Raw genomic sequence first — 20,031 nt, 5'->3', positions numbered from 1 at the left:
AAGACAAAGTAAAATATCAAACAGAACAGATTTCCACTGTAGGACTGCTAGTTCTTTTAAGAACTTTATAGAATTATTCTTGACTTTTGATCAGCTATTCTCAACTCCTATTTAAACAAAAGAAGATTTTTACAAAAGCGAGACTGAGGTGTTGTGTTATCAAAGCTGGAATAATGAATATTATCCCTTCAAACAAAGGGTAGAAGAGCACTCAAATTCTAGAATGAAGATTCAGGGCAAATGCTGACAAATTGCCACCCTATCATCTGTGTCTGTAGTCTGTGGGTAGTTAATTAACTATCCCCATATGATATTTACATGGGCATAGCATCAGAGTTTTTCTGCCTTGTGAACTGGGGGAAGAACTACTGCCTCTCACAATGAAGGGATAGGCCCCGAGGAGGGGGGAAAAAATGGACCAGCCAGTTGCTCCAACTGCAAGTTTTACAGCAAGGGAATACCAAGAAGCCAAACATGCAAAACCACGAAAGCCACAGGCACATCCTTACCACCCTACACACCTCGGTGATGCTGCTGGAGAGCAAGCTGCACTTCTGGCAAGCATATGGGACAGCCAAGCTATAACCAAAACCACCTTCTGTAAAAGTACAAACACTCTTTCCTGTGGTGACAATCTCCATCTGCAACACCCAGCTGAGGAGTCCCTGTCTCCAGCAGATGGCAAAGGTAGGAATTTGTTATTGTACTTAGAGTGATCTTTCCCTTCCCTTCAAGGCTCCTTATATTTGACACTTGTCTGTGCTCCTGGTGAGTTCTGCCCACCCACGGATCCGAGCTGGAGCTCCTCCACGTAGCAGACCAAAGCATTTGGCACACAGCAATATTCCCCGCGAGTGCCAAGGAACGGTGGCAGTGCCAACACAGGAGGCACTTTGCACAAAGCATGTTTATTAGCTGTGACATAGAGCACAGCATTTGCAAAGAGCTAAGGAAGAAGACAGCTGCTGCAGCTCCTCTAATTGCCTCTCCCCAGACATCAACAGCAATTTACAATTTGGATGATGTTGCTGGAACTAAGTATGATCTAGATCCACACACAAGCTCTCCTCCTCACTTTTATAGGCCATGTGTTATATGAGAATTACAACTATTCAAACTGTTTCTATGAGTTAGGTTATCTCCTGCAAGGTTTTTTATTGCACATTCTCCTTTTGCTACTGGAAAATACAGAATTTGCTGTAGACAGTAATCAGATAATCACATCTTGTTACGAGCACGAGCCAGCAAGACTTGCTATTAGAGACTCTCTAATCTATCAGATCAAAACAAAGAAAATTTGAGATGTTTGCTAAAAATTAATGCTTCTTAACACATTTCACAACAAAGGTAAAAAATAAAAATAAAAATAAATCAGTATATAGGGCAGGTAGGGCATTAGCCTCACATATATCCAAATTAAATTCTCAGTTACTCTACTACCACAGCATCTTGAAATATTTACTGTGTTCAGCTCCTGCTGTTCTGCTGCTAGCAAAAATTTAAAAGAATACACAGGAAGTCTGGCAAATTAAAACATCATCAAGATTAATTGCACAAAAAGGATAAAACATTTCAAACAGTTGCACCCTTGAAAGATCAAAAGCTTTACTCCTCTGCCAGTAGTTCTGAACTGCTTTATTGACAAAAAACACAAATGCAAAGCAAAACTGAAAATGTATGCAGACACATGAAACTGCAAAGACTCAGTAGATATTCTAAGCCCAATAGTTTACATGGGTAAAGAATTAGTAAAAAGAAATCAGACAGAGTGAATTAGACAGAAAAGCTTTAATTTAGGATGAGTATCCAAACTATATCTGCACCTACAAGCACAGAGAATAAATGTGATGTCCACTTAGAGACTCAGTTGCATGGATCCAGAAGTTTGCTGATGCTTTGTGTAATAAAATAAGCATCAATCTCCAGCTTCTATGATATTTTAGACCCATGGAAGACAAACATCTACTCTCTGTGGTGTCCTGCTCCCCTTAGATGTGCAGCATGCATTTTGTGACTATACTGCACAGTAGAGTGATTTTTCTCAATTCAAGCTGTGAGTCAAATGAGAGGATGAGACTTACCCATGTTTCTCTGGACTCTGCACTGATAAGATTTCACTGCTGTTTTCATCAATGGGATGGACACGAGCAATATATTCTCCACTCTGCTGGTAAAACTTATACACAGCCACTTGAACTACACATTGATCACTGCTGCTTCTCAGCCAAGGGCTCAGGATGATGGGACTCGGCCTCTCTGACGCATTGAGAAAAAGAAATGAACCTAGAACAGAGAAGGCAACAAGAAAGCTTTGAAAATAAATAAATAAAGAACAAACCAAAAGCAAAACCCACCCAGGGTGCAGATGGATAGTTGTAATTTTCATGCCACAGCTCATTCTGCACCCCTTCCATACCTCACAGGCAAAGATGATATTTGCCAATTAGTTTGGAAAGTTTGCCCATTTTATATTAAGCCTTTTAAGACTGAGGCAACATTTCAACTCACCTTTGAATGGCCAGAACAAATATTACTTTTAGATTTAATGCCCAGAAAAAAAAGCCCAGGCTGATAATGAATGAGTTTTAGGTTTAGACTTTTGTCTGTAACCTCTCAGGTCTGGTCCAGACCCAAACATATTAGCCTTGGTTCAGTGGCATCCTGATTTGACTGCTCTGATAAATAGGTAGATAGATAGATACATAGATAATTATTTACATCTATTTCTCTCATCCAAATAAAGAACACAAATTCAATACCTTTACTTTTGCTCTTCTATAAACAGAAGAGTGCATTTTAAAGTCTAATATTATAGATTCAGGATAAAGGCCTGACACAGTTTCCTTTCTTCAGCAATTCATTCTAATGTATTAATTTTATATGCAGCTAATTCACATTAAACATTTCATTATTATCCAGTACATTGACTCCCTTGGCCTAATTCTATTTCAATACAATCTGAGGCTTATCCAGTGGGACAGAGGTAATGTGTTTTCATCCCACTGCTGCTCATTTCAGGTAAGTCAAATTACTCCCTTTTGGCAGCTGACTAATTTACCAATTTGTCCACAGAGGAAACACACTGAGGTCTGTATCTTTTAAATGAAATGGACCAACCCTTGAAGCAAGGAAGAGCATGATATTCCACAAATTCTAGCAAGACGGGTCAGATAATGAAATCTTATTGTCTCAATTACCTCGAACATCCATTAATAAAGCCTGTCTGTTAATACTTAAAACATGTAGGTCTGACAAAGAGTTTAATTTTATTGAGAGAGAAATTAAGGCCCAACAGTGTTGTAATTTAAACCTATTTCTAAATGTGCATTAATTTTAGCCAGAGCAGCAACCTGGTTTTGAAAATGCTAAGGTTGAAGTTTCAGAGGAATGATCTTCCACATCACTAAGTGTGGCTCAGGTGATATGCAAGGTGTCTAAAAAATCCTATTGAGGGATTGAGCCAGAAATGAATCTGGCTTGCCTTCACCTCAGTGTCCAAGCTGTGGATCATCAGGTGCAAACCAGCCACTCTGAGCACCTGCACCAGTTCACCTCCTACGATGGATCTGGTGAATTGTCCTTATTTAGTTGTTCTTCTTTCTCTCTACTGAACTGAGGGTCAAGAGCTCAGATTTGAATAGCTCACTGTCAGATGCCAGTTCAGAACAGGGGAACTGCACTTGTGTTCACAGATGGCTCCTTTGAAAAAGTCTGATTTGGCAATTCCTCTCAGGTCACACACAGGGCAATAATGAAGCCTGGACTCCTGTCAACCACTGTGTTTCCCTCCCATAAACACATTTCTCATAAGCAGTATTTTTGACATATTTGTCACAAACAGTGTTCTTGACATTCGCACCACATTAATGACATATCTAAAACTAGAAAATATCTATACTGAAAGAAACATGAAGAAATACATCAGGTACAGCCTGCTTAGATGCCAAGGTTTGTAAACAGAGAGAAGTGAAATGCAGTCACAGTGGTTTTTTTGGTTTTTTTTTAGTAACTAGATTCCTTTATGTAAAATAACAGTTGTTAATCCAGTTACTAACAGAATGGTTTGATGACTTTTTGTCAGTTATATATACACAATATATTTGTTGGGCAGTAAAATAAAATAAATAAATAAAAAAAAAAATCAAAACTCAGCCACATGTATCATCCTTCCCTGACTCTCCCTTCTGTTGCAAACAAAAGAGAATTAGAGCAGTAAATCTTGTGACTTTAATTGTAGCATCCCCATAAGAACAATGAAATCTCTGACACGAAAGGGAGCAGAGATTTCTACTGGTGGCAGAAATACACTAAGCATTGCAATAATTGCTGATGGTAACTTGCCAGGTGCAAGAACCATTTGCTCATCTTACTGCCTTGCAACAGGGAGTCAGATTTTAAAAATAACAAACAAAGGCAGCTCTCATTCCTTCTTTTCTTGCAGTGGTTCTAAATCAAGAGAGCTGCCAAGGGTAGTTCCTCTTATGCTCTGACTTAAGGTCAGGTTTGAAACATCTAGGAAGTCCAATGGTAGACTAGAGTAGCTGCTACAGCAAATTTGAGAGATAGTCATGAACCTCCTTTGTTTTGACTTTTCTATTTAAACTCTCTATTTACAGGGCTCACACTTTGCAACTGTATCTTATTACTCATCACGTGGCTGGTTCTACCTACGAATTTATATTGCTGCAAGGAATACAATTTTGCCATGGTGGGGTTACCCCAGCACACTGTCCCAGGATACTGGGAGGAACAGCCCCACACTGTGTGGATGTGAAGCAGTGCCTAGGAATTCATTATGAAGGACATGGCTATTACACTGTGTTGGCCTCACCACCAGCACACAGTCTTGTCAGAAATGTCCTCTAGTGCATACTTCTGGGGAGATCATCTACTAGATGACAGATTATATTTTTAATATAGAGATTTACTTTATTTTTAAAAAGGAGAGAATAAACAAAACTTTGTTCTTGTTTTTGAAAGCTCAGCTATCTTATGGGTGACTTTCCTGTCTTTTGCAGTGTTCTCTTTTTGCTCTTACTGCTGTTCTTAAGCGTCAAGCAAAGAACTATCAGAGCTGCCTTCAGCTCTGGTGTTACGGGAACGGTTTCCAAAGTTGCAATGAGGGGTACTTGCTATGAAACCACACAGAATTTCTTATACAGCAGAATTTGAAGATTCTGGGTTAAACTATGGCACCCACAAAGGAATAATAATGTACCTAATGTGAAAAATTATACGTTTTGAAGACAAATCCCTGTGCTTCTCATTTCCCTCAAAAGCACAACCTCTCAGCCGCTGCTTGCCACTGTTTCATGTGACGGCCTCCCACAGGATCAATATGACCGTTTCCAGGATCAGATGAGACACTGCTACTTAGAAAGGGTTAAAATTTCACGTGGAGATTGATTCCACATCCATGCTAAGGGATACAAGAACATTCTATTTCACACCAATGGACTTTCTGAGCAAAATCAGAAGCTACACGTTCACTCGTATTTCCCTCCAGTGGGGAACCATGTGGCATGCTTCAAGACCATTTGTAGACCCATAAGGCTTTAAGGTTCCAGAGATAATTTCCTTGCATTATTTTCTCCTGTTGGCTTGCAGCTCTAATAAGACTCCTGGGATCCTCCCAGGTGAATAGCTAGAAGAAGCACTGTAGCTTCCAGCAAACTCCTTCTGCTATTTAGATACCAAGGGACATAAGCTGAGATGAAAGGTCCCCTTCATGCTGCCAGTGTCACATGCTACTGCTCAGGACTCTGAAGGGTCTACTTACTTATCACAAAGATCTTCACCAATGAGTCATTTCAGCAGTTTTTTGCTATAGGTTTTAAATCGGACTCTGGCTGCACAATGCATTGCTGATATTAAAGAGATGCAGTTAAAATAATCACATTGTAACTAGATATTCAGCCAGAGATCCAGACACTTTGCACTTCTGGGGTCTTGAGCTCATTCATCATCATCACGCAGAACCATGGGTTTGCAGAGGGAACAGCATTCAGTATTTTGCACCAAATACACTCATGTTTGTGCTATATGACAGAAACCCTACCAGCTGATACTGCTCTGTGGTGTTCCAGACACTGCTGGTCTAAACTCAAATACTTTATTTTCCACATTCCCCCTAAACACTCACACTGTGTGGGAAACCTACCAATAACACTCAGTTTCTAATAATATTTTTTCCCTGCCTTTTTAATAGCTGCAGTCATAATGCAATGGTATTACTCATCCTCATATGTTGTGTCTGATAACATCTCTGGCAACTTGCTGTCACTTCAGACAAATGCACATGAAAAAATATTTATGCTTTAAGCACAGCGAATTATTGCAGTTGACATAAAAGGAATATTACAAGACAAATAAATATATCCAGCATGAAAAATTGTTGTTGATCCTTTGGATACTTGTTTACAACATTTTAACATTCATGTCACACGAAAGGAAGGATGGTTTATCAACTTAGTAGCAAGATGTTTTTGAGGTGACGAAGACAGCTTCAAGCTGTGCTGTTCAGGACTAATGAGGTAACAGAATATTTGTAAACAAGAAAACCGATGCTAATGTACTATGCATGTACAGATACACTATGAACAAAGCACCTGTCCAAAACAGTTTTCAAATTAAGGAGTGCAAACTGGTAAGTCTACAAACCACATCAGCAATGAAGCCCATTCCCACAATATCTGGCCCAACATCCTTATCTGATATGGAGGCACAAAACACCTGAAACTCATGCCAGTGAATGCTAAGGAAAGCCTGAGGTTATGGGGTTCAAAAGACAGAGCCATCCCTTGGCCCTAAGAACTGGGTAAACTTAGAATCCCATTGCATGCCCCTTTTAAATCTGGTCATCTGACAGCTACCTAATAGCTTTGAATGCACCCTGCTAACAGCTCATATCCTAAATCCTTCCTAGTCAGTCTCAGGGTAAAACCACGGGTAGAGCCAGGTCAGGTTCAACTGCTCAATAACCTTGTGATGCTCAGCAAGGTCAGTGCAACCCTACTGCATCCTCTGACCTTTCCAAGGTAGCAGTCTAGGAAAGATGGCTGCAGACCAAAAAGGCAGCAGCTTGAGAAGTTACATTGGGAAATAGGGTTCACTGCAGAAAACAGCAACAAGCTCTTCTGGGACAAATACACGGAGACAACTCCTCAACTTGCAGCTGAGGTCTAGGATTTCCAGCGTGTGATGTTCCTGGATACCTGATAGCACACAACCAAATAAGGTCCTAAAGATATCAAGCAGGCCAATGTGACATAAAAAATCAGTTACAAAATTGACATGCATTTGAATTTATGAAGAGGGAACTTCACATCACTTAAAAACAGTATTTAGTAACACACCCAAGCCAATAATACACACAGAGCAGACATCCGGGTACTTCACACAAATTAAAGTGTCCCTATATTAATTTAAGCAGATTTCTTCCCTAATAACTAAAGACCACAGTTTTGTTATTTTAACTTTCTTGAAAAGTCTTCTTTTGACACTGTCTCCCATAACATCCTCATAGGTAAGCTCAGGAAATGTGGGTAAGATGAGCGGACAGTGAGGTGGGTCAAGAACCAACTGAATGGCAGAGCTCAGAGGCTCAGGATCAGTGGAGTAGAATCCAGTTGGAGGTGTAAAGTCAGTGGCATTCCTCAGGGATCAATACTAGGTCCAGTCTTATTGAACTTGTTTAGCAAGGACCTGGACAAAGGCATAGAATGTAACCTCAGAAAGTTTGCTGATGATACGAAATCTGCAGGAGTGGTTGATACACCTGAAGGCTGTGCTGCCATTCAGTGGGCCCCAGATAGGCTGGAGAGTTGGGTGGAGAGAAACCTAATGGGGTTCAACAAGGGCAAGTGTAGGGTCCTGCACCTGGGAGGAATAGCCCCAAGTACCTGTACAGGTTGGGGGCTGACTTACTAGAGAGCAGCTCTGCTGGGTGTCTGGTGGATACCAAGTTGACTACGAGCCGGCAGGCTGCCCTTGCACCCAGGAGAGCCAATGGCATCCTGGGGTGCATCAGGAATAGTGTGACCAGCAGGCTGAGGGAGGTGATCCTCCCCATCTACCTGGCCCACATCTGGAGTGCTGTGTCCAGTTCTGTACCACTCAGTACAAGAAAGACAAGGAGCTACTGGAGAGGGTCCAGTGGAAGGTCACAAAGACGACTGAGGTTCTGAAGCATCTCTGTTACAAGGAGAAACTGCGGGAGCTGGGCCTGTTTAGTTTGGAGAAGAGACGACTAAGAGGGGAACTCATTAATGCATATAAATATCTTAAAGGGGGGCGTTAAGAGGACGGTGCCAGACTTTTTTTTGGTGGTCCCCAGTGACAGGTGGAGGAGCAATGGCCATAAACTAAAACACAAGAAGTTCTACCTCAACATGAGGAAGAACTGCTTTACGTGGAGGGTGGCAGAGCACTGGGACAGGCTGCCCAGGGAGGTTGTGGAGTCTCCCTCTCTGGAGACATTCAGAACCCACCTGGATGCATTCCCATGTCATCTGCTCTAGGTGACCCTGACTTGGCAGGGGGGTTGGACTGGATGATCTTGAGAGGCCCCTTCCAACACTAACAATTCTGTGGTTCTGTGAAAAGCAAGGCTCAAAACACAGCTAGGTTGACTTAATCTGATCACAGTTATAAAGCAGCAATTTAACAATCCTTTGCAAAACTGATAGATTGTTATTCTGAACATAAACTCCATCTTCCTACTAAAAGGATTTTATTACCTTTCACACACAAGTTCAATACTCTACCAGATTAAATTAGGGCTGTAAAAACTATTAACAGTCAACGTCTGCTGGGGACTGTACAGTAGAAAAAAATTATTTAAATCAAGTTTTATAGTCTTTAGAGATGCTGACTAGAGAGAACATTTCTACTAGTATCACAAAACATCCCACAGAACTGGCCTTTGGATTCTTCATTTTACACTTAACTTTCAAATTAACTATTCAATCAAAAGTCTCAAAGCAGGAGCTCAGTAGTTGGTAAAAGCCATGAAATAACTGGGCACTACCTGAGTGACAACATTAAGAAAAGATACTGTAATACTTTTTCTAGGCTTATTTATATGGATTTTCTAATTGCCTCATCAAGGCTCCAAAATGTGCTGAATGTGAAGAATGTGAAGAATGTGAATAGTCTCCAGAGCTGAATGCAATGTGACTGCATAAGCACCAAAAGATTTGCAACATGCTAGACTTGCATCTGACTTAAAATTCATGAAGGTAACAGCCTTTGAATTATTACAAAATTTGGAGCTGAACAATTCTTAACAATCTAATTATGCTAATTGAATGATATCTCACCTCTTTGGAAGTCGATCAGAGTTCTTGCTATTAGCTTAAATAGAACCAGGATTTCACTTCTAATACCTAGCAGGAATGTGAGCATGTTTCTCTAGATGATGCAAGAGCAATTCAGAAACACTAATGAATTCATACTAACTCTTGTGGGCGTGCAATACATTTTACAAATGGACAAGTTAAGGCAGACATTAAACAACTGCAAACAGCGTGTGGCCAAGAGTTGTATCAGAGCAGAGATCTGCAAGTCAAAGCTCTTTAAAATTACCTCCTATTCAAGTATTTTTCATTTCCAAAGTATAAAGGGAAAGGCCAATAATACATCAAAGCAAAATGAAGTAAAATACTGTCCTCTTACTAAGTCATCAAACAAATTTGATTTGCCCTACATGATTTGTCTTAAATTCAAAGGCTTCACTCATATAAAACCTTGTCCCTCAAACAACCAGTATTCACTGTGATCCTTGGGAACTGCAGCAGTGCTATAGAAATGTAAGTTAAATTTAGCAAAGACAGGAGTCCTTCCTTTTCTCACACTCCAGTTCCAGAAATTTTCTTTATTATTTTACCTATTCTCTTGGAGGCAACCTTGAAGCCCAACACACAGAGAGGAGTCTCCTAGCAGTGACCTTCACACAGCTCTTTCACAGATTTCCCCTGTCACTTCCCTAAAATCAGGTGTGGTGCGTGAAGTCCAAATGAACACTATTATAACACTTTATTACTATTTATCGGTTTAAATTCCAACAATCCCTAGCATATCTCATCACAGTACTCTTTAGACAGACAACAATAAAAGATGATTTTCTCACAAAGCAGTGTAAATCAAGGTTTTTCAAAAAGGAAAAGTCATATGGAAGAAAAAGGAAACAATTAAAAGCTCCAGGTATTGCCTTCTGTAACAAAAGCTAGAGCCAGATGCTGTTACAGCCTAATTCCTAAATGACTCAGCAGCGTTTGCTCCCAGCTAAAAAGCACTGAACTGAAAAAAGTAGATAGTTAATTAAAAACTTAGAATTCAATGCTGAAATTAAAATCTTTCCTAGAGAATGACAGAAGAGTCTTTAAATAATTCAGCCTTGCACAGCTGATTAACCAATATGCATCTTCTCTTTTGCTGCTGACAGAGGCGAATGGTAAGTTACTTCTGAGCTGTCTGTTCTGAGACTAGAAGATGGAAGAATTTTCTGTCACCATGAACAAGGCAGACCTAAAGGGAAAGCTAAGAGGAAGCTGGTTCTGACAGGAAAAATAGAGAGGCAGAATGCCTGTTCAGTAGCCCACAGTGTGTGCAGTAGTTAAGGGGAGGATGTGAAAGGAAGACTAATGCTGTGCCTCTAGTTGCTGTTTTGCCCTTGAGTGTGCTTATTCGATTACACTTGGGAGGCTAGAAGCCTAAAAATTAAGAAGTTCAGCAATATTCTGACGCACAAGTACCTGAATAGAAACGTGCCTGGAACAGAATTGCAGCAACTCACAGTTCAGTAACGTCAGAGACCATGTTAAACAACTAGTAAGTACTGCGAGTTATTCCCCTGAAGAACCAGGAAAGCCACAAGAGAAGGTGCATAATTAAATCAATTTGGTGTAGCCCTCCTCCTTTTTCACTCCGAGCTAGGATTAAACTCATTACATTGGGGCTGCCGTTATGTCAGCTTTAAGTGCACAAGGGTCATAACTCAGACCATCAGAGAATCACGAAATTGGTCTGCAGATAACATAAATAAGATAAATCTTGAGGAGATGGTGTATTTTAATGTCCCACACATTTTAATCCATTGTTGTCAGTCTCTCCTCTACACACATACATATACATCCATGCACCCAGTACCAGGAGACTATTAGTTGGCCAACTGCCCCCATATGTAGTGGGAAATGTGATGATCCTATCCAGAGCTTGTTGAATGCCTGATAGCATAAAGCACCAAATCTCTGCCCATTATCAGGCATCTCTCCATTGAGTGGTTGCGAGTCATCTTCAGCTCACCTCTCAGATACCTCTTTCCAGCCTAAGCAAGCCCAGCTCCCCCTACCTCTCCAAGGGGAATACATCCTGTGGGCCCCTGAACACACAGGCAGCCCCACTGGGCCCTGCCAGTTTCCCCACATCCCCCTTGACCTGGAAAAAGGAGCCAAGGCCAGACACAGCAACTCAGGTGTGGCCTCACCACCACCACCACCAAGTGGTCCAGAACAAGTAACTTCTTTGAGTGCTGGCTGCCTTCCTCCTACCTTATTTTGCATGGCTGCCTACCCTATTTGTTGTGAGTTGGGTCCTCCATAATTTGCAGGTCCTCTTCAGCAGGACTGCTCAAGGCTACCAGTTCCCAAACTGGGAGAATGCTGCACCAGCAGATCCTGGTCCAAGAGCAGAGCTTGTCACTTCTGGTGGCTCCACAAGGCTCCTTTTAGCCCAATCCTCAAGTTTACCAAGGTCCCCTTGCCATTGACTGCATCAGCCAAGTCCCCTCTCCTTTCAGTTCATCTGGATCATCTACAGATTTGACCAGTGTCTCGTTGTCCAGGTCATGGATGATAATACTGAGCACCATCAGCCCCAATCCTGGCTCCTGGGGTCAGCTCTGCTCAGTGCTGGCAGTCACTGGGCATGAAGACACCAAGTTTTATTGGCCTCCGAGCCCTCTGTCCAGTTTTCAGCCTGCCTAACAGGGACCTCCTCAGCTCCCACATGAGAATGCTGGGGATGATGATGCTTAAAGCCTTCCTAAAGTCAAGATGAAGTACACCCATGGTTTCTTGTTCCCTCACACACACGGTCATTTGACACTAAAGGACATGAGGCTGGTGAACAATGATTTGTCCTTGAAAAATCCATGCTAAGAGCTCCCAATTATTTTTTTGTCCTCTACCTGTTTGGGAATGGAGTCCAAGAGGACAGGCTTTATATTCTTTCTAAGGATTGATATGAGGGAGACCAGCCTGTAGTTCTCCAACTCCTACATCTTGCCCTCCTTAGAAATGAATATACTACTAAATCTTTTCTGGTTGTCAAGAACTTCCTTCAATTGCAATGATTTCTCATTGCTATTAGATACAGCATCTTTGGTTGTACCCAGTTCCAGGGACTTTAAAGCATCCAGATTCTCTAAGTAGTCCCTAACTTTGTGCTCTCACAATCCTTGCTGCCCTTTCCTTGAACCCATGTTGTTACATGCCAAGGTCTGCAGGCTGCCTTGACCTGTAAATGCAAAGAAAGTCACTGAGTACTTCTACCTTCCCAGTATCATCTGTCAATAAAATTGCTTTAACATGTACCAAGGAAGGCTAATGGATCCTTTTAAACACTCTTTTTTTTTCCACAGAGCCTGGGAGGCTCATTGAAGGCCAGACCTCTTTACAGAGAATACCTTAGGAAGTCACTGCACCACAGTCCAAGAGAATGAGGAAAAAGATACCTGGCAGCTACAAATAGACAGACACTGACAATGGCACACAAAGAAACAAAGAGGAGCTTCAGTCATGTCAACAGTGACCACTAAATCATATGTATCTCAGAATATTTTTGCTACACTACCAAACTCTAATTTCTGTGTCTTCTCTCTTCTCTTGAGTTTGCTTTTCTTACTATGATTGCCCTGCGATTCACTTAGAAATTATATTTTTGCTCAGAAAGAGCCATTTTTTCTTTACTTATTCTGCAAACTGCCTATCACACTTTTGGGTTCTGAATAGTGTGAACTAACTGAAATAATAAGGACATTGCTTTTTCCAGCAGTGAAAAAGCTGGAAAAAGACTCCACTCTTCATGCAAGCAAATACCTCTGGGGCTTCAGTGTGGGTTTCACATGAATACAAATTGTAGAAGTTCAAGCTTTCGATGAACATTATGGATGAAAGACTGTACAGATCTTTTGCTCTAAAAACAAAAAGCACAGCCACAGGGGATCTGCCCACTGAACAGGGCATGCCAATCTTCTCATATGTTGTAATCCTACCTTCAGCACACCTTTTAAATCAATTCTATTTCTCAAGAGATACATGTTTATCTTAAAAAATAACAAATTTGGACAGCACAAAGCCTAACTATAATGGAGAAATGTTACATGAATTCAATTAAACAGCACTAACCATTATATGTCATAGGAGTTTTCTTCTTCCAAGAATGTCTCTGAAATGTCACCACTGCCCTAACCAAGGATTTCTGCCCCAAAAATCAAACTGAGGAAGCCACATACATTATTGTCAGGGGAGAGGTGGGTGGAGGTGTATCTGCAACGATGTACAAGGCTCTTCTGACCAACTGCATTCACATTGCAGTCTTACTGAAACTATCTAATGAGAGAAAAAAAATCAAGTAGTCAGACTTATCATTCTGCTGGCATCCTGAACAAATTACCTTTAGCTCACTGACATTCCAATTTTCTAGAAACAGGCATAGTTATGCTAAAAGGGTTATGACTTGTGTATTTATCTTGGTTACAATTATTCCATCCTCTTTTCACTTCCCTAAGATATAGCATAAATGAGAAATCCCATTTTATTTGATTTTTTTTTGTTAGCTACAGACTGAAAGAACTACTGTCTTATTAAAAGACTATCTCACTACTCTAGTTTTAGCCTGGAGATAACAGAACAAGGGATGCATGGCAGGGTGAATTGGAAATGGATTGTGGGTCATAATATGGATTTTACACAGCCCAGAATGACACTCAAGAGTTTAGAAGCTGGCTCTGTCTGACAGAGTGATTCCAGTTGATGATTTCTGTGCGTCCCCATCACAAAGCCATTACCATTATCAGGACCATAGTGAGATATTTTGGTGGTAAGCTGGTGGAAATGAAACTTGTAGTTCCTGTACTGCAGACACACAGGGGATTTTGACCTCAGTGCTGTCTCATTCTACCTGCACTTAGCCCTAAGTGTCTCCCAGAGTTTATCCCTATGGAGTAAAACCACAGTAAATGTTACTTCTGAGATGAACAGGTACATCAGATAGAATGTGCAAGAGGTGCAGAAGCGATTCAGGAGCCCAAAGAGATCTGGCATGTGAGTGGGGACAGCTTACCTTAACACCGTGAAGGGATAAGGGTTGGGTTCCAAGATCTTTCTGGATGTCCCTTTCAACTCATCATATTCTGGGATTCTCTAACTATTCTTTCCCTCAGCTTTTCCCTCTGGTGACAGATGACTTCCCTGCTAGCAAAGCACTAGTGGAAACACCTAATTTCACAAACTGATGCATTATGGTAACTGGTGCAGTATTTTATGCAACATAGTACAGATGAAAGTTGAAAGTAAGCTGAGTAAATTTAAGGTACTTCTGGTAAACCACCCATGTTGTCTTTAAATTCACAAAGGTCACTGGTGTTCTACAGAATGACAAAGAAATATGCTTAGGACTTAGTTTTAATAAGGCTGCTTCTAAAAGCCCGTACTGTAAAACACCACATTATTAAGAGAGGAGAGATCTTGCCTGTTATTTTACTTTTTCACCATTCACATAATTTGCCTACATTTTGCATTTCACCTGCAGGTCACTTTTCTTTTCAAGGCTACAGTGCCTTCCTTTCCTAATTGGAGGCATTAGCACAAGGCTGCCAAAACCTGTGGCAAGGGATGTTATTTAAACCCAGACAAGATTCTGCTTTCTTTGACTTCAAACAAAACTTTATGGGCACCTGTCAAATGATCCAAGGCTCAACAGACCCACATTTTTTTGAAAGCATCACTTTTGGCCTTAAATCAGTTTGGCAGCCTTCTTTCAAGGATGGAAAATAAAATCCCTTAGGAATAAGCTGGTAGATGCAGCAGACATGTATGCTGTAATACAGCAGTGAAGAGCAAACAGAGAGCTCTCCTTTTCTTGCAACATCCAGGCAAATAGGATTTACTGCTGTGGCTTTCCAATAACCTGAGCCCTGCACACAGTGAATGTGCTATAGGCTGCTATGAAGCGGTTGGTACAGGCTCCATAAAGGTTGCAGGAGATATCCAAGCTTCACTGAATAATGTTCTCTCCCTCTTTTCCTTTTAGATAAAAGTAAATATTGCAAGGTCATACGCAGCAGAAATGCACTGCTGACAGCACATCACTATGGAGGCTCTAATAAGCCCATAGGTATTTGTGCATATATGTCATATTTGACAGCGTGCACTTTAACAGTTCCTGCAGGCAGTATTTTTCAGCCTAACTGGCAAGGTTTTGATGGGTTTTCTATTAAACTATTTGGGTTTGTTTTTTTTTTTTTAAAGAGAATAACAGGGTTTTTCTGTTCATTACAAACACAGAACTGATCCTGAAGGAAACGCTGCAGAGACTTGCAGGCTGAGGAGGCTTTCAAACCATTTCCATCTTTGAAGATGAGCTATCAGGGTACTTAATTTAGTTAAGTCTCAGTATGGCTGTAATTCTTGTTCTATCTACCCTTGACAGGTTTTTTCTTTTAGGAGAAATGTGTAAAAGGAAGCAAACAGAACTACTGAAACAGAAAAGCTGTCTTCTTTTGGTGGTCTTCAACACTGAAAAACTACTACCCAACATGACTCTTGCATCAGGAGGAAAGGCACAGCAGTCTCTTCCAGCTTTTGGCGTTCTTGTAGGAAAATCAACTGAATGGGAACTCTGAACACAGGACAATAGAGACAAGAAGAATGTTGGTGAGATGCACAACACCAGCATCCTCTCTTCAAGGCTATAATCCATCATTCAAGCACAGAGAAATGAGATCTGTAATCTTAGGACCTTTGTGATTCGAAATACCTGACTTTCAAGGCCTCTGACAGAAGCTAAGCACCCCTACATTAAAAGCCAAAAAATGACAGGCCTGGTTTACAGTGACCATCTCTTGCTATCCTATAGACACCAGCCCCTTCCAGACTGCAACCAAATTGAACCCTAATAAATGTGTCAGTGAGACTTCATTTAATTTTTAAGTTTCCACAGAAAATAGTACTAAAGCCAGTATGAGCACTGGATCTCATACGTAGGAAGTTTAAATAAGATCAGCTGATTCCAACAGTTCTTTTTGCAGTGGCCCTTACCTGGTATCCCTTTCTAGCACTCTAAAATAAAGGTATTCACATGCCGTAGATACTCTAAGGACAGTTTCTGAAGTCAAGTTTGAACCACAATGGCAAATTAAGTTTTCACTACCACTTCATGTATGACACTTGTCTTCTGAATGGGAGAGGCATTATTCGTAAAAATATCAACATGGTACATTTGACTAATTTTGCAAAGAAACTAATGCAAATCCACAAATGCTTTCAGGGCAATTCTCAAACAAATTATCACAGAATGGTTTGGGTTGGAAAGGACCTTAAGGATCATCTAGTTCCAGCTCCCCTGCCATGGGCAGGGACACTCTCCACTAGACCAGGTTGCTCAAAGCCCCATCCAACCTGGCATTGAATACTTCCAGGGATGGGACAGCCACAGCTTCTATGGGCAACATGTGTCAGTGCCTCACCACCTTCACAGTAAAGAGTTTATTCCTAATAAACTATCTCAATCTACCCTATATCATTTTAAAACCATTACCCCTCATCCTATCACTACCCTACCTGATGAAGAGCCCCTCCCAATCTTTTCTGTAGGCCCTTTTTAGGTATTGGAAGGCTACTGTAAGGTCTCCCCAGAACCTAATCATGTATAATGTTGTACATATTCTTTTCTCCTTTAAAATATGGTATAAGCTGTGCCACTTTTGAAGGGTTCAAATACAAATTGCAGAATGCCTTGATATGGAAGATTGTCTTCATTTTGAAACAGCAGACAACCAAAACTTGGTAGTCATTTTACATCACTGCACAGCCCACAAAGCCAATAAAATCTCTTTTGAGAAAATACTAACCTGGTACAGCTAGGTGGAAACCAGATGACACCTTGTATTATGTAAAAGCATCTACTCTGTAGTAAATGAAGCATACAAGACCCAAACCAAACCAAATAGGATGGTGAGGAATGATATATAAAGCCATAAAAAACAACCTCCATAATCCTATACAGTTCAGTCTCCAGTCTTCAAAAAGGGAGTAATATACAGGAAACTCAACTTGATGCTATTGCTTGAAATATTAAAGTGCGTTCAAGGGTTTGATATCAGTCTGTTATTTGCAGATTTTAATACCTTGTGTGGTGAAGATGAAGGCTGATCAAGGATCACAGCTCATAAACAACTGAAACATAAACCATTCTGAAATATAACAGCACTCAGGAGAATCAAAATATTTCATCTTTTCCAGGGAGATTAAGTACTGGGTAAAGCTAGCACCACCTACACTATAGCATACAGAATAATTTTGGTTTTACAGAAATAACAGTGGTAATTTGTTCCTTGGCCTCTAGACTTCCAGCAGGGCTATCAACTTATAATGGAGGCTTTCTGTCATGTGGATACCTACAGAGTCAGAAACAGAGTTGCAGCTGCTATTTATTTCATGAAGATCATCCTAAAACCTTTAGAGCTGGTAAATTTTGGCCTTTATAATTCAGATACTTTTAATGTAGTACCTTTCCTCCCTAGCCAGCTGCTTCAGAAAAATCAAATCACATCTGCCTTTCCATTTTGTCAATGATGCACCCTCTCATGGGTGCTGGAACTTTCTTCAACTTTGTAATTATTATTTTAGATAGATTAGGAAGATCTCCCCTGCCTAAGCCCTAAGCACATCAGGTGAGACTTAAGTGAATCTCAATTATAAGAGAACTGTCATTTTTGTGGGAAAAAACTGTAATGTTCTGTCATAATTCCTTAGCATCGGGGTCCAGTTGAAACTAAACCCTTTATATAGCCAGAAAACAGACACATTTAGCCCAACCTTTATTCTTCTACAGCTAGCAAATTACCCTACTTCTTTCATTAACAAAATCAATCTTTATCTTCTATAAGCAAAGGATCTATTCCACACTTTCCCTCTCCCTCTTTGAGCGTGGACCTTCATTCATGAAGTACCAAGCCTAGTAACTACATCCCTCCTCATGTACGTAGCACTTACTGAAAAGGAGAGAACAAGAATGAAAATCCCATTTAGAGGATGTGTGTGTGCTGGTTTCGACTGGGATGGAGTTAAATTTCTTCATAGTATCTTGCAGGGGCTATGTTTTGGATTTGTGATGAAAACAGTCTCCAAAACAGAGGCATGTTTTGGTTACTGCTGATCAGTGCTTACACACAGTAAGGCCTTTTCTGTTGCTCACCCCACCCCACCAATGAGTGGGCTGGGGGTGCACAAGGAGTCGCGAGGGGACACAGCCAGGACAGATGACCCCCACTGACCAAAGGGACATTCCATACCATATAGCAATCATGCACAGCAATAGAAGCTGGGAGAAAAAGGAGGAAGGTGGGTGTCACTCGGAGTGATGGCATTTGTCTTCCCAAGTCACCGTTACCCGTTGTGGAGCCCTGCTGTCCTGGGGGTGGATGAAGTGATGAAGTAACCCACAGGTTTTCTCACTTTACACTTTTGACTCTTCCCCCATCCCACTATGGAGGGTGGGGGTGGGAGGTGAGTGGCTGTGTGGTGCTCAACCGCCCACCAGGTTTAAACTGTGACAATGTCTAACTGGACAAAAGGAAGAATTTCCAGCACCAGGCTGCTACTTGTTGATGGGGTAAAATAGTTAAAAGACAGAATTCTGATGTCCTACTATCTGGGAACATTTTAATCTGTCTCCTGGATTAGTTTAAAAAGCTGAAATAAAGACACTTGTGTATTGTGTCAAACTCTAACTTAGTACTGCTTTTCCTGTTCCATGCAAAGGTAGCTTCTAAATATATATATATATATCTATAAATTTAATATTGTTAATACACTGAGAGTGCATAGTTCAAAAGAAGAAATCTATCTGTGTTTTTTCATTAAAGCAAATAATTTTTTCCAGTCAGCTCTCCTTACTTCACCGTGCCTGGAACACTCATGGTGACAGGTGATTTCTTTGTGCTGCCTTGATAACAAGCCAATTACAAGGTATCTGAAAAACATGGCCTCCTATAAAATTATACTGTAGCTCATGAAGCACAGATACTGCCCCCCAAATGGAAAGAAAACCAAAATAGGAAAACCCAACAATCCAGGCACCTGACTATTAGATGTACTAGTAATCTAGCCATGAAATGATAAAGGTTTGACAACCCATAAATTGCAAGCATCTAGTTTGGCTGTCGGGAAATTGCTTGCATACAAGTCACCTCAAATCCAATAACCTTTCCTGAAAGTTTGATTGTAAGTGAGATTATAACTCTATTATATTAATCACTGCAGAAGAACCAGACAAAAAAATCCCATACCAGACAACACCCTAATTGAGAACAATAAGAAAGATGAATAACACATGGTAGTTCACATAGGTGCCATGGCACTGTAATTGCTAAATTCAATTAAAGGAAAAAGAAGTTGAAGATTCTACTACTGCTGTGATTTGCATATTACAGTTCAAAAAAAAAAGCCTTTCAAAAACTAGACTGTACTGAAATCAATCCTACAACACTAACAGTAAAAAGGCTGAACATTTTTGGATAATACATGCCAATATGAATTTGCACTGAATATGCATACATGACAAGAGAATTGTTCATAAAAGCCATAATAAATATTTTGCATTTCTGTAGCACTTTTCATCTGAGATTTAAAATGTGAGTCATAACAGATTAATTCTCACATAAGCAAATGTCACATAGGGATTTAATTTACTCACCCAGAAAAGCATCACATTTTAAGAAAAGGCCAGCAAGCTTTTCATGATGTTAAG

The 20,031-nt window shown here is 40.6% G+C and overlaps 1 protein-coding gene across 1 annotated transcript in view; it reads right to left on the bottom strand.

The window, feature by feature from the left end:
- The window catches only part of ALK (ALK receptor tyrosine kinase), a 307,386-nt gene that overhangs the window by 161,857 nt on the left and 125,498 nt on the right, over positions 1-20,031 (bottom strand). Inside the window, 1 exon segment of the mRNA XM_027713024.2 lies at positions 2,082-2,283. Coding sequence (XP_027568825.2) covers positions 2,082-2,283 — 202 coding nt within the window.

The sequence above is a fragment of the Pipra filicauda genome, unplaced genomic scaffold, assembly GCF_003945595.2.
Source record: "Pipra filicauda isolate LSUMZ 115617 unplaced genomic scaffold, ASM394559v2 scaffold143_size2779998_pilon, whole genome shotgun sequence".
NCBI classification, from domain to species: domain Eukaryota; kingdom Metazoa; phylum Chordata; class Aves; order Passeriformes; family Pipridae; genus Pipra; species Pipra filicauda.
This window is presented reverse-complemented; position numbering and strand designations above follow the sequence as displayed.